At 44.6% G+C, this 27565-nt stretch overlaps 1 protein-coding gene across 11 annotated transcripts in view; it reads left to right on the forward strand.

Annotated features, from left to right (window-relative positions):
* Positions 1-22267, forward strand: part of CNBD2 (cyclic nucleotide binding domain containing 2) — a 64392-nt gene extending 42125 nt beyond the window's left edge. For 9 of the 11 annotated variants that reach the window (XM_021077743.2, XM_085003842.1, XM_085003840.1 and 6 more), the window contains 4 exons: positions 4527-4704; positions 6529-6649; positions 14855-15018; positions 21924-22267. In XM_021077743.2, the coding sequence (XP_020933402.1) occupies positions 4527-4704; positions 6529-6649; positions 14855-15018; positions 21924-22242 (782 nt within the window). In that variant the 3' untranslated portion in view covers positions 22243-22267. The remainder of the gene's footprint in view (positions 1-4526; positions 4705-6528; positions 6650-14854; positions 15019-21923) is intronic. The other 2 variants (XM_085003839.1, XR_014832273.1) reach the window with 2 other exon arrangements.
* Positions 22268-27565: the final 5298 nt, after the last annotated feature.

Genomic DNA, 27565 nt, shown 5'->3' on the forward strand with positions numbered 1-27565 from the left:
GGGTCGAATCAGAGCTACAGCTGCCGGCGGCCAGGGCAACACAGGATGAGAGCCTCGTCTTTGATCCACACCACAGCTCATGGCAGTGCCAGATCCTTAGCCAACTGAAGAAGGCCAGGGATCAAACCCAGGTCCTCAAGGATACTAGTTGCGTTCCTTACTGCTGAGCCACAATGGGAACTCCTTTTCAAAGGTTTTTTTTTTTTTTTTTTTTTTTTTTTTTTTGCTATTTCTTTGGGCCGCTCCCGCGGCATATGGAGGTTCCCAGGCTAGGGGTCAAGTCGGAGCTGTAGCCACTGGCCTACGCCAGAGCCACAGCAACTCGGGATCCGAGCCGCATCTGCAACCTACATCATAGCTCACAGCAACGCCAGATCGTTAACCCACTGAGCAAGGCCAGGGACCGAACCCGCAACCTCATGGTTCCTAGTCGGATTCGTTAACCACTGTGCCACGACAGGAACTCCCAAAGTTTTTTTTATCTTGTTTCTCCTCCACTTTGGGGACTCCAATCACATGTATATTGGACTGCTTAAAGTTGTTTCACTGATGCTCTACTAATTTTTTGTGTGTCTTTTTTCTGTCATTTTGGATAATTTTTATTGCTGTGTCTTTAAGGCCAGTAGTCTTTCTTGTGCGTTGTCTAATTTGCTATTAATCCCATCCAGTGTATTTTTCATTTTATACCCTGCAGTTTTCATATCTAGAAGTTTTATTTTTAAAAATAATTTCCATGTCTTTGCTTAGTATACACAAATTTTTCTCCTTGGAATAAATTATAATAACTCTTTTACTATCCTTATATATTAATTTTGTCATCTGTGTCTTTTCTGGGTCAGTTTTATCTTGTTTTTTTTTTTTATATGGTTCATATTTTCCTACTTCTTTGCATGGTTGGTAGTTTTGCACAGAATGCTAGAAACTGAATTTGGGGTGCTGATTATTTAAAAATTCCTGTATGTATTTCTGAGATTTGTTCTAGGATGTAGGTAAGATATTTGGAAATATTTTGATCTTTTGAAGACTAGCATTTAGGCTTTGGTAGGTGCAAACAGAGCAGTGTTTAATCTAGAGCTAATTTTGCCCCTTTTATGATTCAAAACCATTCTGAATATTCCACAGTGCCCAAGACATGTGAGGCTTTCTGTTATAGCTATTGGAAATAGCAACTATTTCTGGTCCTGTGTGAATTTTGATTATTTATCCCTCTAAACATTTTCAGTGGTTTTTTCCTCAGTCTTGGGTAGTATTTTGGTGTCTATTACTGTGTAACAAATTATCCCCAAACTTAGTGACTTAAAACAATACTTATCCCTGTTTCTGTGGGTCAGAAATTTGAGCATGGCTTAGCTCAATTTCTCTCATGAAGTTGCAGCAGCTTTCTGCCAGGATTGTGGTCTTATCTGAAAATTCAGTTGACAATTCTTTTTTTTTGTCTTTTCTAAGGCTGCACTTGTGGTATATGGAGGTTCCCAGGCTAGGGGTATAATTGGAGCTGTAGCCGGCCTACGGCACAGCCACAGCAACGTGGGATCCCAGCCGCATCTGCGGCCTACACCACAGCTCACAGCAATGCCTGATCCTTAACCCACTGAGCGAGGCCAGGGATCAAACCTGCAACCTCATGGTTTCCAGTTGGATTCGTTAACCACTGAGCCATGATGGGAACTCCTCAGTTGAGAGTTCTTATCACATTTCCTGGCTCTTTGCAAACCTTAGTCCCTCACCTTGTGGGTGTCTCCAGGGGGATGTTTTATGACATGGCATCTTGCTTCCCCAAGAGTGAGAGAGAGCAACACAGAGTGTACCCAAGGTGGAAGTCACAATCTTCTAAACCTAATCTCAGAAGTGACATCCCATCACTTCTGCTGTATCCTATTCATTAGAATCAAATCCACCCCACACTTAGTAGGAGGATGGTACACAGATGTGTGGCCCTCAGGGGTGGGGATCGTTGAGGGCCATGTTAGAGGCTGCCTGCCACTGGTGCTTTCCTAGCATTGTATGTGTGCTGCTTAATACTTGGTCAAGACTGAAAGGGACCCTCAGGAGATCTTCAGAGTTCTTTGTGCAGCTCTCTCCATTCTGCTCTGTGAACTCCAGCTGCCTTGTCCTCCTTGGACTCTCAATTCTGTCTCATTAATTTGGAGAGATGGCTGGCCTCCTCCTAAGTTTCCCTTTCCTGCCCTGTTACCCAGAAAGCCTCCAGATGGTTGGCTGGGACAATAGTAGGGCTCACCCCATTTGTTTTCTGTCTTTCAAGGATAATTGTTCTTCATAACCTGATGATGCCCAATATCTTGAAAACCCTTTTTCCCCCATGTATTTAGCCCAGTATTTTTTAAGTTTCAGGTGGGAGAGTAACTCTAGTCCCTGTTACTCTTTGGCTGGAAGCAGAAATCTAGATATATAGTTTTTTTTTTTTTTTTTTTTTTTTTTTTTTTTTTTGGTCTTTTTGTCTTTTCTAGGGCCACACTTGTGGCACATGGAGGTTCCCAGGCTAGGAGTCTAATTGGAGCTGTAAGCCGCTGGCCTATTCCAGAGCCACAGCGATTGGGGATCCGAGCCACATCTGTGACCTACACCACAGCTCACGGCAACGCTAGATCCTTAACCTGCTGAGCGATGCAAGGGATCTAACCCGAAACCTCATGGTTCCTAGTCAGATTTGTTAACCACTGAGCCATGACAGGAACTCCTATAGTTCTTTATAGTTTAGTTTTATTCTCTTATATGGATGGATATACCATAATCAAAGCAGTTACCTTATACAGATATTTTGGGTTATTTCCAATTTTTCACTATTACCCTACTGTGGTGAATTTCCTGGGATGTTTATCTTTGCATACTTGTGCACAAAATCATATTGGTCAAATTCTTAGAATTACTGGATCAAGTAATTGGTCTAGTGTGTACTGGCTATGCACATTTAAAATGTTGATAAATATTGCTAAAATGCCTTCCAAATAAGTTGTTCTCAGGGTTTTTTATTTTATATACGCTCTGTTCATCCAACTGTATTCCTTGTGTAGTTTAGGTTTATTTCTATTCATTTTAATAGTTGATTCTAACATTGGAGATCTGTTTTTAAATCAAGTTAAATTAAGGTTTAACTTTCACGCAATAAAATACACACTCTTAAAACATGTAGTTCAGTGAATTTTAACAAGTTTATATCTCTTGTTACTACCACAATCAAGTTATAAAACATTTCCATCACCCCCCGAAAGTTCCCTCATGCCCCTTCCCAGTCAATCCCTATTCTTCACCCCTGGCGCTAGGCAACCACTGATCACTATCACTATAGATCACATTTGTCTTTCCTAGGGTTTTATGTATATGGAATCATACAGTATGTACCATTTTGTGTCTGGCTCCTTTCACTCAGCATTGTATTTCTTTTTTTTTTTTTTTGTCGTTGTTGTTGTTGCTATTTCTTGGGCCGCTCCCGCGGCATATGGAGGTTCCCAGGCTAGGGGTCTAATCGGAGCTGTAGTCTCTGGCCTACGCCAGAGCCACAGCAACGCGGGATCCGAGCCGCGTCTGCAACCTACACCACAGCTCAGGGCAACGCCGGATCGTTAACCCACTGAGCAAGGGCAGGGACCGAACCTGCAACCTCATGGTTCCTAGTCGGATTCGTTAACCACTGCGCCACAACGGGAACTCCCAGCATTGTATTTCTGAATTATATTCTCTTAAAGATCTTGTTAATAACTCATAGAAGGTCTGTTTTGTTCTGGGCACTGTGCTAAGCATAGCACATACTTTTTTTTTTTTTTTCCTCTCTTTTTGCCTTTTCTAGGGCCGCTCCCACTGCACATGGAGGTTCCCAGGCTAGGGGTCTAATCGGAGCTGTAGCTGCCGGCCTACACCAGAGCCACAGCAATGCGGGATCCGAGCCGCGTCTGCAACCTACACCACAGCTCATGGAAACGCTGGATCGTTAACCCACTGAGCAAGGCCAGGGATCAAACCCGCAACCTCATGATTCCTAGTTGGATTCGTTAACCACTGCACCATGACGGGAACTCCCCATAGCACATTTACTTTTATCTGTACTTCTTTCAATAGTCCTAGGAGGGTTCCAGGAGATCGAGACTTGTTCAAGGTTCTATGTCTGGTCATCCATTTATCTTTTATTGCCGTCCCTGCCCCCAATCCCAGTATGAAAGCCCAGATAAATGTGGTCTGTTAATGGAAAGACATGAGCTTTGTATCAGAAACACCTGAGTTGAAATCCAGCTTCAGCCCTTTCCTGGGTGTTAAACTCTGCTTCTCATTTTCTCTCTTAAATAAGTCTGGTGACATTTATCTGGATGTAATGGATATAAAGGCTCTAGCTCAGGGCCTGGCTCAGAGGAACAATATATGGAAGCCACAGTGTTTTTCTTTTCTATTTTTCTTAATTCCCCCATGCCTCAGACTAGCCAGCCAGGAAACTATGGTATACCTCTCAAGCACTGCCACACAATCCTCATTTTGCAAACACCCATTAATGTGGCTTCCTATGCTTTCTCTAACAGATCTGTCTCCTGTGGAGAGATTTAAGGAATTCCAAATCAGATCGTATCCTGTACAGGACTTTAGTTTTCTGAAACTTCTGCACCTCCAGAAATCCCAGGAGCAGCAGGGATCCAGCTTCAGTAGGAAGATTAAAACCTCAGGAAATACCCTCCCAAAGACCTTGGGGTCAAAGATTAAGTAAGCTTTGCTCTTGACAAATAGGAGGGTCCGTGTTCTGGTTGAAAATGGGCAATATAATTTATAGGGAAGAATGTCAAGGGTGCTGGGGTGGGAGTAAGGTAGCAATCACAGCCTGACCCAGGGTTGGGGCGTGTGCAGAAGGCAGCCTAGAAAGGTCTAGGTTTAATGTCCTGGAGCTGCCTTCTCTGCCTCCAACTGACAGGGCAATGCTAGGCGGTCAGCTGTGTCCTTTCTCAGGGAAGGCACAGGGAGAGATCAAGTTACTTGTTTAAGGTCACGCAGGTAGGAAGTGGCAGAGCCACCATTCAAACCTGAGCAGCTTATAAATGCTGAGTCTTGTCTGGTACGATTGTCATGAAAGGACCAAGGGGGATGCACAATGAAGGCCATGCTTTTGCCTGTCCTGGAGAGGAAGGGACACTCAGCAAGCAGTGGCCTAGAGGCAGCTCAGCGCTGGGCCCAGAGCAGCATAACCTGCACACCCCTCCCATTAAAGAGGAAATAAAAATATCACAACAATACTAATAATGACATCAATGTCACAATCTCCCTGGTGCCCCAAATACTGCTTCACTGGAATCCTTTGCCTGTTAATATTTCCAGCCCTCTTGCCTCCATAATGAGCACCCCGTGCCTGTTTTGTTGTTTTTTTCCTCTGATCTATGTTCTTTCCAAGGGATCCAGTGCTTGAAATCCCAATCCTAGTTCTGAAAGTGGAGATGGAACAGACTTAGTTTCTCTGCTGTAAATCAGTAAGGAAAAAGGGGACAGATTGGCCCCACAGTAGGAAATAAAGGACATATGCTGGCATGTCCTGGGGGGTGATACTGGAGGCCTACCTTATGTATACACTGGGAGAATTCAGCTGTGTTCTCAGCTGATACATAATCTTTTCCCTGCCTTTTATCTGGATAGCATACCCTAGATAGCTTTCCTTCTACCTAGCCTGAAACTAAAGAAAGCACAACAGGATTGCCTGTGTAAAAAGAAAGCACACCAACATGAAGAAAATACTGAATCTGTAGACCACCCAGGGAAACCTGTTTTTGTAGACAAACAAAGCCATCTCTTCTCTGCCTCCTTGTCAAGAAGCATCCTAACCTCTGCTGTGTCCCCAGAGGCATAGAGCTTGCTCTTTCTCAAAGTAGTCTGTTCCATTTTCAGACAGCAGTGACTTAGAAAGCCCTTCCTGGAGTTCCCGTCGTGGCACAGTGGAAACAATTCCGAATAGGAACCATGAGGTTGTGGGTTTGATCCCTGGCCTAGCTTAGTGAGTTAAGGCTCAGTGGGTTAAGGCTTAGTGGGTTAACCCATGCTTAGTGGGTTAAGGTTGCCATGGGCTGTGTTGTAGGTTGCAGACATGGTTTGGATCTGACGTGGCTGTGGCTATGGTGTAGGCCGGCAGCTGTAGCTTCGATTAGACCCCTAGCCTGGGAACCTCCATATGCCACAGGTGTGGCCCTGAAAAGACAAAAGACAAAAGACAAAAAAAAAAAAAAAGCAAGCCCTGCCTCATAATGAGCTTAAGTCAGCCTGGACTTCTCACCCATCAGGCCTGGCTCAGGTGTATGAGACCATCTATACCTTCTTCCACATCAGAGCCTTCCAGTGTTTAAAGGGGTCCTGCTCCCCCTCTCCCAAGTCTCCTCCCTCTTCAATCTCTCCAATTCCTGATAGTTTCTTCCAGGGCTTGATTTTGACTTTTCTCACCACCTGCGAGAAGGGAAGGGTGATCTCAATATGCAGTAGAGTAGAGGCTGATTACGTAGGACAATAAGAACCGGCTGTGTTACAAAAGAGTTCTTTTTAACCTCATTTCAGATCCAGGTGTCCTCATTTGATGGGATGTTCCATGATTGAAACCAAATATGGTGATCTCCCCAAGGAGGCTGCAGTGGGGGCCTACATGAAGGTCCACACCGTGGAGCAAGGAGAAATCTTGGTAAGTGTGCAGAGAGCCTTGTTCACAAAGGAGTGTGTAACAAGATGGGCTGAGGGTGCTAAGTAGTGAGAGTTAAAGTTTAAAAACATACTGCTGGGGAGTTCCCGTCGTGGCGCAGTGGTTAACGAATCCGACTGGGAACCATGAGGTTGTGGGTTCGGTCCCTGGCCTTTCTCAGTGAGTTAACGATCCGGCGTTGCCGTGAGCTGTGGTGTTGCTGTGAGCTGTGGTGTAGGTTGCAGACTCGGCTCGGATCCCGTGTTGCTGTAGGTCTGGTGTAGGCCGGTGGCTACAGCTCCGATTCGACCCCTAGCCTGGGAACCTCCATATGCCGCGGGAGCGGCCCAAGAAAGTAGCAAAAAGACAAAAACAAAAACAAAAAACAGAAAGACATACTGCTCTAGATTTGGTGATGTTAGAAATATTGTTGATTTTTTTAATGTATGGTAATATATTGTGGTTATGTTTTTTATGATTCCTTATATTTAGGAGATACATATCAATATTTATAGATAAAATGATATGATATGATATCTGGGACTTGCTTTAAAATAATCCAGAAATGAGGTAAGATGTCCCCTCTCACCACTCCTATTTGATATTGTTTTGGAAGTGCTAGTGCATTAGGAAAAGGAAATAAAACACATCTGTTTGCAGATGACATGATTGTCTATATAGACAATTCCAAAGAATCAAACAAAAAAACAACGATAAAAAATAACAAAACCTCCTGATGCTGATAAATTATTATAGCAAGGTCACAGGATATTAGGCAATGAGCACTTGTAATTTGAAATAAAAAACACATTTCCATTTATAATAGCACCAAAAAATGAAATACTTATGTATAAATCTAATAAAATATATTCAGGATCTATATTGCAGAAAGCTATATAACTCTAATGAAATAATTCAAAGAAGATTTAAATAAATAGAGAAATATTCTATGTTCATGTGTTGGAGATCTCAATATTGTTAATACATCAGTTTGTCCCAATTTGATGTATATATTTAATGCAATACCAATCAAAATCCCAGCAAGTTGGCATTCTCATTGTGGCTCAGCAGTAACTAACCTGACTAGTGTCCATGAGGATGCAGGTTCGATCCCTGGCCGCATTCAGTGGGTTAAGGATCTGACTTTGCCGTGAGCTGCAGAGTAGGTCGCAGACACGTCTCCAGTCTGGCCTTGCTGTGGCTGCGGCATAAGCTGGCAGCTGCAGCTCTGATTCAACCCCTAGCCTGGAAACTTGCATATGCCTTGGGTGGAGCCCCCCCCCAAAAAAACGGCAAGTTATTTTGTGGATATTGACAAACTTATGCTAAAATTTACATGGAAAGGTAAATATAAACAAACCGGTAAATCCATACAATGAAATATTATTTGGCAATAAAAAGAAATTAGCTAGCAAGCCATGAGAAGACATGGCAAAATTTGGGAACTCCATTGTGGAACAGTGGGTTAAGGATCAGGCATTGTCACTTCAGTGGCCTGGGTTGCTGCTGTGATGCCGCTTCTATCCATGGCCCGGGAAGTTCCACATGCCTCAAATGCATCTGTGAAGAAAAAAATGGCAAAATTTAATGAATATTTCTAAATAAAAGAAGCCATATGAAAAGTTTAGGTATTGTATGCTTCCAATTATGTGACGTTATGGAAAAGGCAAAAATATGGTCACTAGAGGTTTGGAGTTCAGGTGGAGGGATGAATAAGTAAAGCACAGGATATTTTTATTCTGTATGATACTGTCTGTAATGGTAGATATAAAACCTTAAGCATTTATCAAAACCCATAGAACTTTACAGCACAGAGTGAACCCTAGTGTATGTATGCAATTTGGGAGGTGGGGAGGAGGAATCCCAGGAAGGAATGCAGACTGTGAGGAGAGAATCTAACAGTGTTACAAATCTATGAAAGAACCTCAGTGAAGAGGATGGGAGAAGAAGGTGCTGCCCTAAGTAACTTTGGCATTAAGTGGCGTCTCTTAAGACTAAAAGCAAAAGGAACTGCACCTGAGCATTGGACTCTGTGACAAAGTTTTCTCCCTGCGTATATGGACTTAGAGTTCTGATACAGCTCTACAAGTACACTAAAATGGATCAATTAAATAAATGAATGGCAGATAGTAGGAGCCATGGTTTTCACCATTAGGGTGGAAATTTACAGATATCCAAGAGGAGAAGACTAGAATGATCCATGTGGTAATGGATTAGAGTTATAAATATCAGTATGAACTCATGTTTAGCTTAATATAGATACAGATGATTACATATGGAAGTATTTATAGATAGATGTATAAACACATATCTTTTTCTCTGTTAGCTAACAGGGCCTAAAAGAAACAACATACCGGTAGCAGTAAGCACACACATAACGCCCAGATTTTGATTTCTAATACCATTCTTCAATGAAAGAAACAAGGGCTTCTTAGAAAATAGTTGAGTCTAGAATCAGGAAAGGAAATATGTAAGATGAGCCTGGCGCATTTTTTAGTGCCAAGTAGTAAGGAAGTAAGGATGTGTTGGGGAGTGGGGTAGAAAATCTCTACGGTGATGGGGGGCAGGCTTATCAAAGAAACATAGGGGCCAACTGAAAGCACTCCCAGTGGCCAGAGCTGGAAAGGTATGAACACCTAAATAAAGTAGTATTAGGTTATAATCCAAAGTATAAAGTAACATCTGTAAGTAATACTGATATAATGCATAAATGATGAAAAAATTAATAAAACAGAGAAGAGACAAACCTCCTATGCAGAAGAATTCCAAATAATTTATGTAGATACTCTGCCCTAAGAGAGAGGGGGATATAGGAGTTCTTTTATGGCACAGAAGGTTAAAGATGCAGTGTTGTCACTGCTGTGGCTTAGGTCACCTCTATGGCATGGGTTTGATCCTCAGCCTGGGAACTTAGGCATACCACAGGTGTGGCAAAAAAAAAAAAAAAAAAAAAAAAAAGGGAGACAGAGAGAGATAGAGAGGGTATATAATTTGTTGCTCCTTAGGTGTGGACTGTACATAGTGACTTTCTTCCAAAGAGTATAGTGTAGAAAGGAGGAAAAAACGAATAAATTTACAGTGGAAAAAACCTCTGAGTGAGAAGTGCTTCCTCAGGTGACCAAGACCAAGATCAACAGTAATAAACTATGGTGGTTGTATGTCCCCTTAACACAAGATAATAAAAGTGGGCTGTACTGTGATAAAATGGCACTCTACTTCTGTGGTCCTCTTCCCAATAACTCATAACCCCAGTCGAATCATCAGGAAAAAAATCAGATTCAGATAGTGAGGCATCCTGTGAAATACCTGACTAATACTCCTCAAAACTGTCAAGAGCATCAAGGTTAAGTCTGAGAAACTGCCATGACCACGAAGGAACTAAAGAAACATGACAAATAAATGTAATGTTGTGTCCTGGATAGGACTTTTGAAGAGAAAAAGGACATTAGGTAGGGAGTTCCCATTGTGGCTCAGTGGAAATGAATGTATCCATGAGGATGTGGGTTCTGTCCCTCCCTCTCTCAGTGGGTTAAGGATCCGGCGTTGCCGTGAGCTGTGGTGTAGGTCACAGAGGCAGCTCGGATATGGCGTTGCTACAGCTGTGGCTCAGGCTGACAGCTACAGCTCTGATTCGAAGCTCTGGGAGTTTCCATATGCCTCAGGTGCAGCACTAAAACTTAAAAAAAAAAAAAAAGACATTAGGTAAAGACAGGAAATCTAAACTCATTGGCTTCAGTTATTGATAATGTGTCCATGTTAGCTTGTTAATTGTAACGAAGGTATCATACTAATCACACTAATGTGAGATGGTAATGGGAAACTGAGTGCAGGGCATCTGGGAACTCTGTAATATCTTTTCAGTTTTTCTCTAAGTCTAAAACTATTCCAAAAAAACAAAGTCTATTAAAAAAAATTATCCAATAGTAGGGGGGTCTATGGGTGCAACAAGTGTGGCCATGAGTTGACCACTGTGGGAGCTGGGTGGCTGAGTGAGCAGCATGGGGAGGGCACGAGGCTTCCTGGTGAGTAGTGATGCGTGTCAGTCTTCCTGATGTCCTCTGTATGGTCATCGTCGTCACCATGAATCTCCAGGGCCCTCTTTATGCCCTTTCAGCCCATGTTGCCATGGGTGCTTAGTGTTCCTGCTCTGCTGGACTGTGTATCTTCAGAGGCAGGGAGGTCAGCCAGCACTCTCTGGGAGCCTCAGGCCCTAGCACAGCCCTCAGTCAATGCTGATTGAATATGTTTGAGCTGCAGAAGCTCTTCCCTTTGCTCAGTAAAATTCTGCCTCCTACAACTTTTAACTAGCTCCCTTCACCACCCCCATCACCCTACCCGCCCCTCCTCCAAGAACAAACAGAGATCAGCTTCCTTGCCACATGATGGCCTCTTAGATATTTAAGGAATGCTGTTTTATTTTTCATTCAGCATTTATGGAGCCAGACACAGTGCCAATGCCTGTTAATTACTTTCTTATTCAAGGAAAACATTCCTCCATTCCTTCAGTCTTTATGTGATATAGTTTCCAGCCTTCCACCTCTGCTTCACTGCAGTTTCCATGTCTCAGGACTGAACACAGGCTACCTGAGGCCAGGGACCTGCTGTGAATGCAGCAGCCTTGTGCGCTGCCTGGATGGCAGAAGAGAAGCTGGGATGCACCTTGGGTGAATGGAGGCACCACGGGGCAGGAAAGGCACTGCCTGGTCTGGAAATGGTGATAGGAGTGGGAGCCTGTGTAAGATGAAACTGGAACAAGAGGGACTTTGGACTTCATTCTCTAGGCAATCCCCAAGGGCTCTGGGTGGGGACTCAGAGCAAGGCCCTGACTGCCTCATTCACCACACAGGGCCCAGGGCTTATAAGCTCCCCCACAACCCCAAATATTCATGAACATGATCTGTTGAAGAAAGTGCCTGGATGTGCCTTTGGTAAAATTCTGTTCTCCTTGCTTCAAGGCCCTGGCTTCATTTGCAGGAGGATGAATGGTCAAATCTGTGACTGTATTCACCTACCAGGAGGTTGGAGATCACATTTTCCTTTGGAGGCAGGAACATAGAGCCGGGTCAGCGCTGGAATTAGCAGAGGTTGGGGCTTGGAGGAAGGAGACCCATGTTGTGAGCCAGGAGGTCTTAGGGGAGCCTGATGCCTCAGACATGGTTAAGACTAGCAGAGCAGCAGAGAGATGGCAAATGGACCACCTCACATCTTTTAATTTTTGCTTCCAATTAGCTAGCTGTGTGGCCTTGGGCAAATCACTTTACCTCTCTGAACCTGTATTGTCATCAGAAAATGAGGAAATTCAACTGAGTTAGTGGCTGACTCTAATGTTCTATGACTTCATTGGCACATTCACTCAGCAGATGTTTCTTGAGCATCTCTCATTCTCCAAGCATGGCTTAAGCTGCCAGTGTGGATGAATAAACTGATATCATTCCTGCCCTCCTGGGGGTTATGACCTAGTCTGGGGACAGACAGTAAGCAGATAAAGCAGCAAACACACAGAAGGTTTTATTTTTTATTTATTTAATTTATTTATTTATTTTGCTTTTTAGGGCCATACCTGTGGCATATGGGGGTTCCCAGGCTAGGGGTGGAATCAGAGCTACAGCTGCCAGCCTATGCCACAGCTACAGCGACTCAGGATCTGAGTCATGTCTGTGACCTGCACCACAGCTCACAGCAACACTGGATCCTTAACCTGCTGAGCAAGGGATCAAATCTGCATCCTCATGGATCCTAGTCAGATTTGTTAACCGCTGAGCCATGAAGGGAATGCCCAACATGCAGAAGGTTTTAAATTGCTGTTAGGAATGGATCCAAAAGCTGGGTTGGGGGGCAGAGGGGTGGTGTTGGGGTTCTTAAACAGAGGGGGCAAGGAAGCCTGCTCTGAGGCAGAGATATTTAAGCTGAGACCTGAATGACCAAAAAAAAAGAAGAAGAAGAAGCTCCAGACAACCTGGGGGGAAGAGTGTTGTAGAGGAACAGCAGGTCAAGCCTGAGGTGAGAAGGATCTTGGTCTGTTGAGGGGACTGGAAGGGAGGGCAGCATGGCTGGAAGAGAGTAAACAAGGCAGGGAGCCTCACAAGGGTGAGACAGCCTGGGCCTTGGTGGCCACAGTGAGGTTTTTTTTTTTTTTTTTTTTTTTTTTTTGTCTTTTTGTCTTTTTGCTATTTCTTGGGCCACTCCTGTGGCATATAGAAATTCCCAGGCTAGGGGTCAAATTGGAGCTGTAGCCACCGGCCTACGCCAGAGCCACAGCAACGCGGGATCCAAGCCGCGTCTGCAACCTACATCACAGCTCAGGGCAACGCCAGATCCTTAACCCACTGAGCAAGGGCAGGGACCGAACCCGCAACCTCATGGTTCCTAGTCGGATTCGTTAACCACTGCGCCACGACGGGAACTCCCCACAGTGAGTTTTATTTTATCCTGGGTGCTTTGAGAAGCTTTTGGAAGAGGATAGGCAGAGAAAGGACCCGACTCTGGCTGGAGTGTGTGGGTGGATTGGAGTGGTTAATAGTGCCTGCTGATGATGCTGGGAAAATCCTGGCTCCAGTCTTGTTTCTCCTGGGCAAAACCACTTCCAGTCTTGTTACCTTGGGCCCATTAGTTAACCTCTTTTGGTTACTCTCAATTTCCTCAGAGTAGAGCAGTGAAAGCATGGACTCTAAAGACAGACCTACCTGAGTTCAAATCCTAGCTTTATTGTTTCCATGCTGTATGATGTTGGACAAGTTTCTTAGCCCAGCAGTGTCCTCTGTAATATGATGATAATAATAGGACTCACCTCATGGGGTCTAGTGGCGGTTACACCAGTTAGTATGCACGAAAGCTACACAAGGGCCTGGAATTTATTGAATGCTCATTAAACGGCAGTTGGCGCTATCATCACCACCACCTCCACTGTCATCATTGTTACGGTAATTATAAGATACAGACCTTTACAAGTAGCCCTTCTCGCTTCTGTGTTAGAAGGGCCTTCATGACCATCTTACTGAGCACAACTCATGTGTGAGGTGGTTCACATCCTCCAGAGCATCCTCACACTCACCATCTGATTTGGACCTTCACCAGCTTCATAAGAAAGATAACACATCTCCATTTTGGTCTTACCCAAGGAGAGACAAGGCCAGTGCTCAGAGCATATGTTCATTCTTCAGGGTCTAGAATCCATATGGTAATGGTGGTGGTGGTGGTGCAGGTGAGGGCGGGGGAGGGGAAGCTCTTCCAAATCCCACTTCATATCTCCTTTTGAGTTGAGAGTCCTTGGAGACACAAGACACATGGGGCAGGTGTTTCCACCTCTCACAGGTGAGCAAACAATGGCCAGGGAAGTAAAACTTTGCCCAAAGTCAGATGATAAGCAAACATAGATCTTCCTTCTGCAGCCAGGATTATTCCTGATTCCACATGGCCTCCATAGAGCAGACCTCTTGGTTTATGGCACCCCTCATGTCTTCATAAGCCCAAGACAGCTGGGCATTGTAGGCTCTGGACCACTGATCTCCCTTCCCCTCCTTGCCTGAGTCTTAGTAGCTGAGAGGCCAAGAGTGTGCCCTGGATTAGGATCCATAAGCAAGGATTCAAAAGTCCCAGCTTTGCCCCATCTCAGTGTTTCCTTAAAAAGGGGTTACACTCTGTAAAACAAGCAGGTATACCTGTTGATCTCCATCTCCCTTCCAGATATAACTGAGCAGGAAGCCACGCCAGGGAGCCTGAGGAGCAACGGGAGCTGCACAGGGGCCACCAGTGGCCCCAGAGCCTGGGAGGGACAGAGAAAGAACTAAGACTCAGTGGGGATACAGGCATATGAATGAAGCCCAGCAGAAAAGCGGGGGGGAGATCTGAAAGAGGAGGACTAGATGTTTGTCATGGTCTTAAGGAAGAGAAAAGGAGCTGGCCTGGCACAAAGAAGAGTGGAGATTGAACATTGGGGAAGGCCTGTAAAATGCCATCACCTGGCAAGTGACTGTGAGTATGATTCTTGCAGAGCCTGCTTGCCTGGAAGGAGGACAGTAGATAAAGTGCCTTGAGGGCTCTTCCTTTTCGAGGAGTCCAAGGAGTTCAGTGTCGTGTAGCCAAGAAAGCCCTGAATGACCCCAGATGGACTCACCTTCTATTCAGGGCCTTGTTGTTCCCATCCTGAAAATCTGGTTATAAAGGTGAATGGTCTCTGAGGTCGAACTTTCTGGGACTTCTTTTCTCCAGGGCCTTCACCAGATCCTCCTCCCGGACAGCCTACATGACATGCGGCCTTTGATCCTCGTGAGCCTGGGAGCTGAGGTGATACGGGTGGGGAAAGAAAAATTCTGTGAACTGATTGACAGTGAGACAATAGAAAAGTTGTCGAAGTTCAAGATCATGTACCCCAGGTCAGTGCTGGAAATGTGTGTACATTCCACCAGATCAAATGCACAGTTTTTAACCTCTTATTTTAGTAAAAGAAAAAAACAAATGCTAATTCCTAATAATGACAAGGGCAGAATGAAACATAATTGTTGGTACACTTGAAATTGGTTCAATCCTTTGATAATAATTTTGAATAGTAATAATAATAATGTTTCAAGGGCAACAAAACTATTCCTACCCTTCGAAACAATGGTCTACCTGAGAATTTATATCACTATAGGGAAAGCTGCATACATTAAGATATTCATAGCTGCCATATTCATAATAGAAAAACAACCATCCCCCACCCACATATGTCACACCAAGGGGATAGTTTAAGAAACTGTGATACATTCCCTTGATAGAAAGTAACTGTTTTATTAAAAAACATAAGTAAAGCGGGTGATAAAATGCTGCATGAAAAAGAGAGGGTATAAAATTATAAATATGCTATGACTATGCCTTTGTAAAACACATGAGAAAAATCTAGAAGGAAAATAACCAAAATGATAATATCTGTGGTATTGCCCAATTTATAATAGTTATTCTCTCTGGAAGGTAGGACTAAAAGGGACTTTCTGGTTAGAGTTATATATTCTTCTCATGTTTAATTGTTTTTGCAATGAGGGTGCCTTTCTTTTATAATGGGGGGGATATACTTTTTAAAAATTGCTATCAGAGTAGTGACATTCCAAGTGGGTTTTTTTCTTTATTCTCCACATGTTTGGTATTGATGTATTACTTTTATAATTTAAAAAATTTTTTTCTTCTTTTTAGGGTCACACTTGTGGCATATGGAAGTTTCCAGGCTAGGGGTCAAATTAGAGCTGCAGCTGCTGGCCTATGCCACAGCCACAGCAATGCAGGATTCAAGCCACATCTGTGATTTAAAATGCTGCAGCTTGTGGCAACACCAGATCTTAACCTGCTAAGGGAGGCCAGGGATCGAACCTGCATCCTCATGGATACTAGTCAGGTTCATAACCTGCTGAGCCACAACGGGAATTCCAAAAAAAAAAAAAGTATATCTTGAAAGAGTTGACAAAAATATTTCTTTTTACGTTTCCCTAGTTTCTAAGTTTTTCAGAGTGAATACTTTTATAGTGTGGGAAAAAAACCCTTTATTTTTTTACATAAAAACTAATTTTTTGCCCAGACCACTGGTTACAAAAACTGTTTTGATTTCACGCTGCTATTAGTAAAGAGTGTTTGAGAGTATACTCCCAGAATATATATGTGATATAAATAATGTATGTTAATTTCTTTTTATTTATTAGATTCATATATTACCGTACTACATTATTGTTTATAATATATATATCACATACAAACATGTAAAAATAGATCTCTAAAAAGAATAAGACAAAGGTAAATATAAATGAAGTCCTATTATTTTTTCACTTACCCCAATGGATCTCATTCACCTCCCTGGGTGACGCCCCTACCCTGACTTTGGGATCCGCAGCCTAGACTCCTGTAGCCATCATACTACCTGTCCCTTCCTTGGGCTTCTCCCTACCCAGAGACTCTTTCTGCACATTGTGCTCTTGCTAAACCCCAGATCTGTCCATGTGAAACTCCTGCTTAAAAGCTTTCAGTGGTACCTCACTGCCTAGAGGATACAGTGCAGATGCAGTGCCACTTAATGGCCCTTCATAGTCTGGCCCTTCAGCGCCCCTGTAGCACCTCCTCCTCCCACCTCTAACCCACTCCAGCAGCTTAGGTGGATTGCCTCCTAGACCTGCACACACTGGCCTTTGCCAATACAGGTCCTTATACCTGCAATGCCATCCCTCAATCCTGCCCCTCTTTTTTTTTTTGATAAATTCCTCCTCGTTCTTTATCTCCTCCAGAAAACTTTTCCTGACTGATGCCAGGCTGGCCTAAGTCCCCCTTTCTGTGCACTGATAGTATTCCCTACATAGCTCTATCAGTGGCCACACCACATTGTATCACAGCTGTTTAGAGCTGTGGAGTTTTTCACAGTTCTTTCCCCATCACTTAATCAATTGCTTCATGAAGGCATGTACCTTACAGTACCTGGCACATGGTAGGTGCTCAGTAATCATTGGATGAGTGAATGAATGAATAGGGCACACTCACTGCTGAACATTTAAGAAGGTGAAGACCCAAAACATTTGCATTCCTCTAACAATCCCAATGAGCATTTTATGTTTCCTTTTAGTATTTTTTTATACTGTATGGATATGTGCCAAATATGGCATTCAGGCACACAGTGTTTCACAATGGAAACCTTAAAGAGTATATAATTTTGCATCTTCCTCCTTTTCCTTTCTTGTGGTAATATTGTGATCAGACATGGTTGTGTGGGCAGGTGTGAGAAGCAAGTGGTTCCTGTGGCCAAGAAAGAGGAGATGTGAGGCAGCAGATCTGTAAGGTTAACTTCAGTCATGTCCAATGAGCATGTGAAAGCATTTGATATGGAATCTGTATGATCTTGAATAAGCCATTTTTTCCTGCTCTAGGCCTCAGACTCCAACCTATAAAACAAGAAAATTAGACTAAATCAGTTTCCCAAAGTATGGAACATATTCACCGAAGGCTTACAGGATGATTTTAAGTGGTACATAGATTGACATTTTCAGTTTAAACAGCTCTGTATTTATTCTAGTGTGAATTAGAAACACACAACTAGCTCACTAAACCCATGATTTGATGATCTTGTTGCTTAGAACAAAGCCAAACTAAATATTTAAGTAGACAAAACTAAGTAGAGTTAATCAAAATTGTAATATTTAGAGCCACCTACTCAAAAAAGGATTTAAGGAGCCTTAGCTTCTCACATAATGACTGGTACATGATGGGTGTCAGTTAATGTTGGTCAGATTGAAGTTCAGAGAAGGTTTGCATGGACTCAGGGTGGCAGATGTTTGGGCAGTAACTGTGCTGCCCAGTCAGCACTTACTTCACTGTAAGCGTCTGTAATGCTGACAGATAGAATTTTGGGTTATTCATTAATTGTTGATCTCATAGTTTTCTAGACTGGTATAGCAGGCAGAAAACATATCCATTATCTAGCTCAAATCCTCCATGTTTTAATTGAGGACTCTGAGGCCCAGAAAAGGGGAGGTGACATCCTGAAGATCACACAGTCAGTGGGTTCTGTGGATCCCACAGACGAGATAACCTGAAGCCTCGCCCTCAACAAAACACGGGGGGGTACCATGTAGAGCATGAACAGCTGAGTTCATAAGAAAGAAAGGAAGTCTCCAAGGGCTCAAAGGAAGAGCAGCCTAAAACCAAAGCCCAGATCATGATCCAATGCTGGACTGCTGGGTGGATGTGCGGTAGCGGTGGAGGCTGAGGGCCTCACGGGTTGAAGCTTTGCAGCCTGCAAGGACAGTTCAAGCGCAACCCAGATGGACAGTTCAAGCGCAACCCAGATTGGAACTGGAATCCCTACGTGAAGCTGAGGGCTTTAGACGAGCTACCGCATTTAGTGAAAGACTAGACTAGAAGTCAGTATGGCCATCAGCATCAGGAGGCGACATGGAATCTGGTCCATCCTAACTTGGACTCTTGATCCAAAAGAAAAAAAAAATCCCTTAAGAATTTTTTTTTTTTTTTTGTCTTTTTGCTATTTCTTTGGGCCGCTCCCACGGCAGGCATATGGAGGTTCCCAGGCTAGGGGTCGAATCGGAGCTGTAGCCACTGGCCTACGCCAGAGCCACAGCAACGTGGGATCTGAGCCGCGTCTGCAACCTACACCACAGCTCACGGCAACGCCGGATCGTTAACCCACTGAGCAAGGGCAGGGACCGAACCCGCCACCTCATGGTTCCTAGTCGGATTCGTTAACCACTGCGCCACGACGGGAACTCCTCCTTAAGAGTTTGTAATCAATTGCTTGCCCCTTCATAGGTTTTGGCAAGTTCCTTAGCATCACTGAGCCTTAGTTTCCATGTTTGTGAAATGGGGTGGTGGTGAGAATCAAATGAGTTAACTTTAGTGCTTGGTGCATGGTAATTGCTCAGGTAGAGTTAGATATTGTTATTTGCTTTTTTTTCCTTTTTCTTTTCTTTAGGGCCGCACCCACGGCATATGGAGATTCCCAGGCTAGGGTCCAATCGGAGCTACAGCTGCTGGCCTACGCCACAGCCACAGCCACGCCAGATCCTTGACCCACCGAGTGAGGCCAGGGATTGAACCCGTAACCTCATGGTTCCTAGTTGGATTTGTTTCTGCTGCGCCACAACGGGAACTCCCAGATATTGTTATTTGTTATGAAGAAATTAGGAGTTAATAGAACTTTTTAAGTGGAGGCTATCCAGTGGTGTGCTGGAGAATGTTCAAGAAGCAGCTCTCTGGGAGGTGGAAGTGTTTGCTGGTCCTGAGGTGCACATACTCCCGCCATGGCCGGTTTTGAGCTAAGGAGTTGCTCTCATGAGGTGGTAGGAGCTGACTCTGGCACAGCTGAGACCACTAGAACTAACTTGTAGCCCATTCTGACCTCTCAATTTTGTATTAAGTTGATCTCTATAAATCAGAGTTAATTTTGTTCTGGTCAATGCAGTCTACCCGTAGGAATGCTCTAATGTGTTATTTATCAGGCTTGTCTCCTTAGGTGGAAGTCCAGGTAAGTTGGTAGAAGTTGAATGTGCCCGTCTCTTGCCGTGGTCTCAGGAGGAAATAAGCCAGTGAGTCCTGAGCCTACTCTACCCTCCTCTACTTGCCTCACCTTCATGTGCAATGAGGGAAAGGGGCAGAGGAGAGCCAGGGCACCAAGACCAGCCAAGGCAGCTACCAATCTACTTTCTGTTTCTATAGATTTGTCCAGTCTGGACATTTCAGTTAAATGGAACCACATATGTGTGACTGGCTTCTTAGCATAACGTTTTCAAGGTTCACGCATGTTGTAGCAAGTACCAGTACTTCATTCCTTTTTATTGTCAAATAATATTCCAGTGCATGTATATGCTGCACTTTATCCATTCATCAGTTGATGGGCATTTGGGTTCTTTCCACTTTTTGACTATTATGAGTAATGCTGCTGTGAACATTCTTGTGCAAGCTTTTGTGTGGACCTATGTTTTCATTTCTCTTGGGTGTATACCTAGGATTGGAATTGCTGCATCGTACGTTAACTCTGTTTAACCTTTTGAGGAACTGCTGGACTATTTTTCAAAGTGGCTGAATGATTTTACATTTCTGTCGGCAATGTATTGGGGCGTTCCTGTCGTGGCTTAGTGGTCCGACTAAGATCCATGAGGACTAGGGTTTGATCCCTGGTCTCTCTCAGTGGGTTAAGGATCTGGCATTGCCGTGAGCTGTGGTGTAGGTCTCAGACAAGGCTCAGATCCCAAGTTGCTGTGGCTGTGGTGTAGGCCTGCAGCTGCAGCTCCAATTTGACCCCTAGCCTGGGAACTTCCATATGCTGCAGGTGCAACCCTAAAAAGACAAAAAGGAAAAAAAAACCCAATGTAATGTATTGAAACCCTTGTTCCAATATCACCACATCCCTATTAACACATTGTTATTATTTGTCTTTTTAATTATTGTCATTCTAGTGGGCATAAGTGGCATATTGTGTGGCTTTGTCTTACATTTCCCTGATGGCTAATGATCACATACATAATTTAGAATTTTCAATAGCCACTTTATAAGGAATAAAAAGAAATGGTGGTGGTAAATCAACTATAATTAAAAAAAATTTTAAATACAATTTAAAAAGGAAAGAAGTGGGGGAGTTCCCATTGTGGCACAATGCGTTAAGTGTCCATGAGGATGTGGTTTTGATCCCTGGCCTTACTCAGTGAGTTAAGTATACAGCGTTGCTGTGAGCTACAGTGTAGGTCGCAGATGTAGCTCGGATCTGGCATTGCTGTGTCTGTGGTGTAGGCCAGCAGCTATGGCTCTGATTCGACCCCTAGCCTGGGAACTTCCATGTGCCACAGGTGTAGTCCTAAAATTAAAAACAACAAAAAAAAGGAGTTCCTTTTGTGGATCAGTGGGTTACAAACCCGAATAGTATCCATGAGGATTCAGGTTCGATCCCCGGCCCCACTCAGTGGGTTAAGGATCTGGTGTTGCCATGAGCTATGATGTAGGTCACAGGCGTGACTTGGCTGCTGCACTGCTATGACTGTGGTGTAAGCCAGCAGCTGCAGCTCTGATTTGAGCTGGGAACTTCCATATGCTGCAGGGGTAGCCTTAAAAAGCAAAAAAAAAAAAGAAAGAAAAAAAAAAAAGAAAGACAGAGATAAAGAAATGGATGAGGAGTTCCTTTTGTGGCTCAGTGAGTTAAGAACCCAACATTGTCTCTGTGAGGATGCAGGTTAGATCCCTGGCCTGCTCAGTGGGTTAAGGATCTGGTGTTGCTGTGAGTTGCAGTGGAGGTCGCAGGTGTGGCTTGGATCTGGTAGTTCTGTGGCTGTGGCATGGGCCTCAGCTGCAGCTCCCATTGGATCCCTGGCCCAGGAACTTCCATATGTCTCAGGTGTGGCCATTAAAATAAAATGGGTGAAGTTAATTTTAATAATTTATTTTGTTGAATGCAATATATCTAAAATATTATCATTTCAACATGTAATCAACAAAAAAATTACTGAGATATTCTACATTCTTTTTGTTGTTGTAAGTCTTTGAAATCTGGTATGTATTTTACATTCAGAGCCCATCTTTGATTCAGACTGACCATACTTCTGCTACTCAGTAGCCACATGTGGCTCATGGCCACTGCATGGACTAGTGCATGTTTAGGGGATGAATGCATGGAAAGGTAAGGTATCCAAAGAGGAGTCTGGGAAAAGAAGTGGGTCAGAGCACAGTGTCTCTAGGGATTGGAAAGAGTGGCAGGAGGCAGGGCTGGAGGGGTAGGGGTCAGGGAGGAGCTGGTGTGGTAACGTCAGCATCTGTGCCTTACCTTTAGCGATGAAGATATGTGCCAGAAGTTCCTCAAGGAGAACACCTGGAATATCTTTCGAAAGGACCTGGTACGGCTGCTTGTAGAGCCTCGCCAATGTCCACCATTCACCCCAATCCGGCCCAAGAAGAAAGGGATCTACAACCCCAAGGCTGTGATGCTGGATTTGTGTAGCTTAGACAAGAAGATTAAATGTCATCATCCCATTTTTATGGCACCCCAGAAATATCTTCCCCCACTGAGGATTGTTCAAGCTATTATAGCACCCCGGTACAAAATCCAAGAACTCCTGCCTCAGTATAAGAATGCAGGGGTCCTTGTTTAGAATCAATAAAAGGTATTGGATTGACCACCATGTTTTCTGCATACCTACCATGGGAGTTGTGGGGCTTACACCTGGGTGATCCTGGGGGCTGAGCTCTGGGTCCAGAGAGGTATTTGGGAGCAGCAGCTGGGGCTCTGTCTCCCTTGACATTGTGAGACTGAGTCAATTATGCTCAGGCAGCTGGATGTGGATGGGTTAATCACTGGGGATAGCCTCAGGGTTGAGGGGTCTTACCTGATGAGATAGGTGGGAAGCACAGAGACAAGATGGGGGTGGGGATGGGGGGTGCAAGGCCAGAGAGGTCCTCTAAAGGAGTGTAGCAGAAGGACTGGGAAGGCAACAGGGAATGGTGGGGACTGGTGCACACATTCCTCATCCAGGTGGAGCAGCTGCTCCACAGCCTGTCAGCTGATGCCATGCCAAGAAATAATGCAGGCCTGGTACTGCTGATCTTTAGATTTTTTTTAAGACAATCCAGAAACCCAATATTTTAGATGATTCCTACTGGTTTTCAAATGTGAGCAACAAATTCAAATTGTTTTTGAAATACTGTGTTAGGCAAACAAAACACATACGTAGGCTGTGTTGGGCCCACAGGCTGCTGGTTTGCCAGTAGCTTGTCATGGAGCTCTGTCAGACTGACAGGGCTTTGCCAGCAAGTGGAGTGAGGCGTGACCATGAGGGGAGGTGTGAGGAGCCAAAGACAGATGGGCAGCCACAGGAGCTGGCGTTCTGGCTCAAGGATGAGGAGTGAGCAGCCTGAGAGGATGCAGACCAGAGACAAGAAGGTGGTCTGTGGGACTCAGAGGGCTCCTCAGTCCCTCTGGTGGGTCCTGGCCAACACCCATCACTGGCCTGGGCTGGCTCTCCTTGCTGGTAGTGCTGGGTCTAGAACTCAGGATTCCTGTCTAGTCTCAGCACCACAGACCCAGGACCAAGTCACCTCTCTCCCGTGGGAAACCCTATGGTTTAGCTTTGAGAGCCCTGAGGGGCCTGGTAGAGGCCATGGCAACACAAGAGTCCAGCCCGGAGCTGCCAGGAGAGACAGGAGCCCTCCTCCACCCAGTACCTACACACTCACCCACCCCACCCCCACCCCCACCCCGTGAGCAGACCCAGAGGAACACCTGGATGCTGAGCCGGCCATCAGGAGCTCTGGAGAGCCTGGCTCTGTGTCTGTCTCACGGGTCCCCCTTGAGCGCCTTGAGTCCTTCGCCTGCAGCCCCAGTTCCTCCCGTGGCAAAATGAGCATGCTGGATCAGTGGTTTTCACCAGTGAGAGGTGAATATAGTTTGAAACGCATATTCAACATTATAATTTTGTTTGCTGAATTTTAAAGAAAACTTTACACATGCAGCCAAGAAGGAGGAGTAGGGAATTTTCCATCAGAAGAGAGTGTGGGAGTTCCCGTCGTGGCGCAGTGGTTAACGAATCCGACTAGGAACCATGAGGTTGCGGGTTGGGTCCCTGCCCTTGCTCAGTGGGTTAACGATCCGGCGTTGCTGTGAGCTGTGGTGTAGGTTGCAGACGCGGCTTGGATCCCGAGTTGCTCTGGCTCTGGCGTAGGCTGGCGGCCACAGCTCTGATTAGACCCCTAGCCTGGGAACCTCCATATGCCGCGGGAGCGGCCCAAGAAATAGCAAAAAAAAAAGACAAAAAAAAAAAAAAAGAAGAGAGCGTGGATGTACAAGAGGAGAGAAGCAGTGGACTTAATCATCGGGACGACCCTGATGGCCTCAGAGGGTGGAGGAGTCTGGGACATCTGTGGCAGTCCTGGAAGGGCTGTCTGTGACCTACAAGGCTATGTGGCACTGTTTGGGGACCAGGTAAGTTGGGGTATCTGACTATATTTAGGGGCCTCTTTGCATGGAGGGCTGTGGCTCAAGATGATGGTGTGGATATTTTGTTCATTCATTTGCAATGTGTTTATTAAGTATTTGCTCTGCAGCAGATCCAAAGGAAGATAAGGGGCAATCTGTGTTCCCTCTTTTGCCTTAGGCCAGGAGTCAGCAAACTCTATAAAAGGCCACATAATAAATATATTAGTTTTTGCAGGCCTTATGGTTTCTGTTGCAACTACCAACTCTGGTGAAAGTCACTTTAGTGTTCCAATAAAGCTTTATTTACAAAAACAGGTGGCAGCCTAGATTTGGTCTGTGTGCCATTGTTTGTTGATCCCTGCTCTAGGCAATAGGGAAATCTTGAAGGTTCTTGAGCAGACATGACAGGACCAGAGAAGGGTTGAGAAACTTACTATTGAGCGTTTATTCCATGACAGCCATCTTGCTGAGCATCTGACTGGAGTCTAATGACTTCGGGGCTAAGATCCTAGGTCTGCCAGTTAATAGCTGCTGAGGATTAAAAGAAGTGGTACATGTACAGCAAGGTGGAGGATTTCACCAAGACCCCTGTGCCCTGCTTCCTGGGAAGTGAGAGAAAAGACTTACAGCATAAGAGGCAGAGCTTGCTTTCTAGGGGAGTGGTGGGTGAGAAAATAGTCTAGAAGGGCATCTTGGGAGTGAGGGCACCATGTGCAGGGGGAGAGGTTGTGAGGGCAAACCTTTAGGAAGTCTTGAGGGGAACAGAGAAAGAGCAAAGCTTTTTCCGAAACCACTATGTAACAAAACTTGAGAATGAGAAATATCCAGTCTTCAAAGAACTTTTCTGTGCACTGAGAATGAATTTCTCCTTTGGCATTTTCTTTAAAATCCAAATAAACATTTGAATAGCTCTTATTTATGATTTTATGCAGTTTTACTGTTTCTTTGAATTTAGTAATCAAGCAGCGAGTGGGCAGCACTTGGCCCTAGTTGTGTTCAGTTACACAGGTATAGTCCCTGGTAGAGACTAAGTGCTTAATGCTAAGCTACATTAAATGGTATTAGTACATTTTTGACCAAGATCAATTTGGCCATCCAGAGACTCTCATCCCCCTCAATGGACTAGGAAACTGAGGCTTTGAAAGGCTACGCCTTCATGATGGACAAGGAGGGCCATCCCTGAGAGATGTGGGATGGGAGGGTCCTAGATGTCATCTCCGCCCAGTCCCCACACTCTTCACTAAATGAAATGGTTAATGTCAGTATTAAGGGGCAGCCTTGGAGGGAGAGAGCAGAGGCAGGTCACCAAAGCATTAACAAGCACTGTGGATGAGGGTGCTATTTGAAGGAAGAATGGCTGAAAGAGTGTGGGGAGGGCTAGTGGTTGTGTGTGTGAGAGCCTTGTAGCCTCCGGGCTGTGAGCTTCAGAATCCCCACCCCCACCCCTCCCTGCTCTGCAACGTGCAGCAGGGATCAGAATCAGGCAGGGAGGACAAATTAGGACTTATATGGGAGGAAAGCTCATGTAGAAGGAGATACTATGACACCTCTTGGCACAGGTGTTTTCAGTGCTACAGGGGCTCTCCCTGCCCACCTGGCACAGATCCGGGGGTCAGGAAGCCTGCAGTGACCTGTCACAAGGGAGGAAGGCGCAGGCTCAGGCACAGAGTGCCCAGTGTATGCCCGCATTGTGTGAGGCACTCTATAGAGGCTATCACTTATCCTGAACATACTTCCTGGCTACTAACTAGGTGGTATTGTCCCTATTTGACAGATGAAGAGCCTGAGGCCCAGAGAGGCAAAGGCCTTGTCTAAGCTACCAGGTGGTTGTTCCAGGAAATCCATGTGCTTTCACTGTGCCCTGGCGCCCTCCTAGGCAAATAGCAACGTAGCAGGTGTGTACTGTGACACCACCCTTACTCATCTATCCCAAATGAGCCACCTGTTTGCAAAACAGAAATTCTGTACACACAACCCTGGAACTGTGCTAGAGAGACAATATTGGCCCTCTGGGATGATTTGCCATATGTAAATAAGCATAGTCATACTTGGAGAGGCACACCCAGGACACTCAAGCCAAAAATATAGCCCCCAGCACTGAGAGCTTCCACTGTTTGGGATACATGAAAAAACCCATTTGAGAAACACAAGAGATATTGCCAGCATTTGTTATGTGTTTAAGATCCCTTCTTGGGGCTGGAAGCAAAAGGCATTCTTTAAATCCTCTGATTCTTTTACATAACTCGTGGAAAAATCTTACCTTCCACTTCTGGAAAGTCTAAGGGGTGAGAAGTGTCACTTCGAGATTCCCATAGCACCACCAGAGGCCACTTTGCCGTGATGTTTTTGTGTCACTTGAGAATTTAAGGAGTTTAACCACAAGGGTGATGAGATGCAGAATTTGAGTCACTAGTTCAGAGCTGACAATTAAGACAAGTAGTTTCTTGGTGGCTGAGAAGCAGCACCAAAGCTGGAACAAGGGCTTTTCGTGGCTACTAAAGGCTGTGGGCTTTAGCCCTGGGGACAGAGCCTGGGGACAAGTGGGAATCTGGACAAGGGCTGTGTAACTTTTAGCCAGGCTCCCTCCTCCCCTTTCTGGATCTTCACTACCATCATTTGTAAAATCCGTGGAGTCAGTAAATATTCTTAAGCTTCCCCGAAACTCCAGGGCTCTGCAGAGCCCCTGACCCTGTCTTTTGTTTTACCCCCACCTATTATCTTCTAAAACCTCCCCACACACAACAGCAAATCAGAATAAAAAAGAAAATGGATTGAGACCCTTGTGAAGTGTGAAAATGAATAGCGGATGACATAGTAGTATTGTATTAATGTTACATGTCCTGATGTTGGTAATTGTACTGTGGTTATGTAAGGGAATCTCCTTGTTCTTAGGAAATACACACTGAGGTACTTGGCTGTTATCAAGGGAGATGATTTCAGCTTACTTTCAAGTGATTTAGAAATGTATTGTGTGTATATTTAGAACAGCAAAGCATGTATAGCGAAATAATGACAATTGGCGAATCTGTATGAAGGATACCTAGGAGTTCTTTGAACAATTCCTTTATTTTTTGTAAAAATTACTCTAATTGAATAATGAACATAAAATTTACCCTTGCAACCATTTTTAAGTTTGTTTTTATTTGTTTGTTGTCTTTTTAGGATCCCACCCACAGCATGTGGAAGTTCCCAGGCTAGGAGATTGAGTCAGAGCTGCAGCTGCCGGCCTACGCCAAGGCACAGCAATCCTGGATCTGAGTCGCATCTGTGACTTACACCACAGCTCATGGCAATGCTGGATCCTTACCCCACTGAGCAGAGCCAGGCATTGAACCCTTGTCCTCATCACACTAGTCGGATTCATTACCGCTGAGCCACAACTGGAACTCCTATTTTTAAATTTTTAAGTTCATTGACCTTCACACTGTTTGCAACCATCACCACATCCATTTCCAGGTCTCTTGTCATCCTGTCAAACTGAGCCTCTGTGCCCTTTAAACAAT

This window comes from Sus scrofa, chromosome 17 (genome assembly GCF_054392235.1).
Source record: "Sus scrofa isolate SSC_HxYL_T2T_F1_AM1 chromosome 17, Sscrofa_HxYL_maternal_Yorkshire_Landrace_v2.0, whole genome shotgun sequence".
In the NCBI taxonomy this organism is placed as follows: Eukaryota; Metazoa; Chordata; class Mammalia; order Artiodactyla; family Suidae; genus Sus; species Sus scrofa.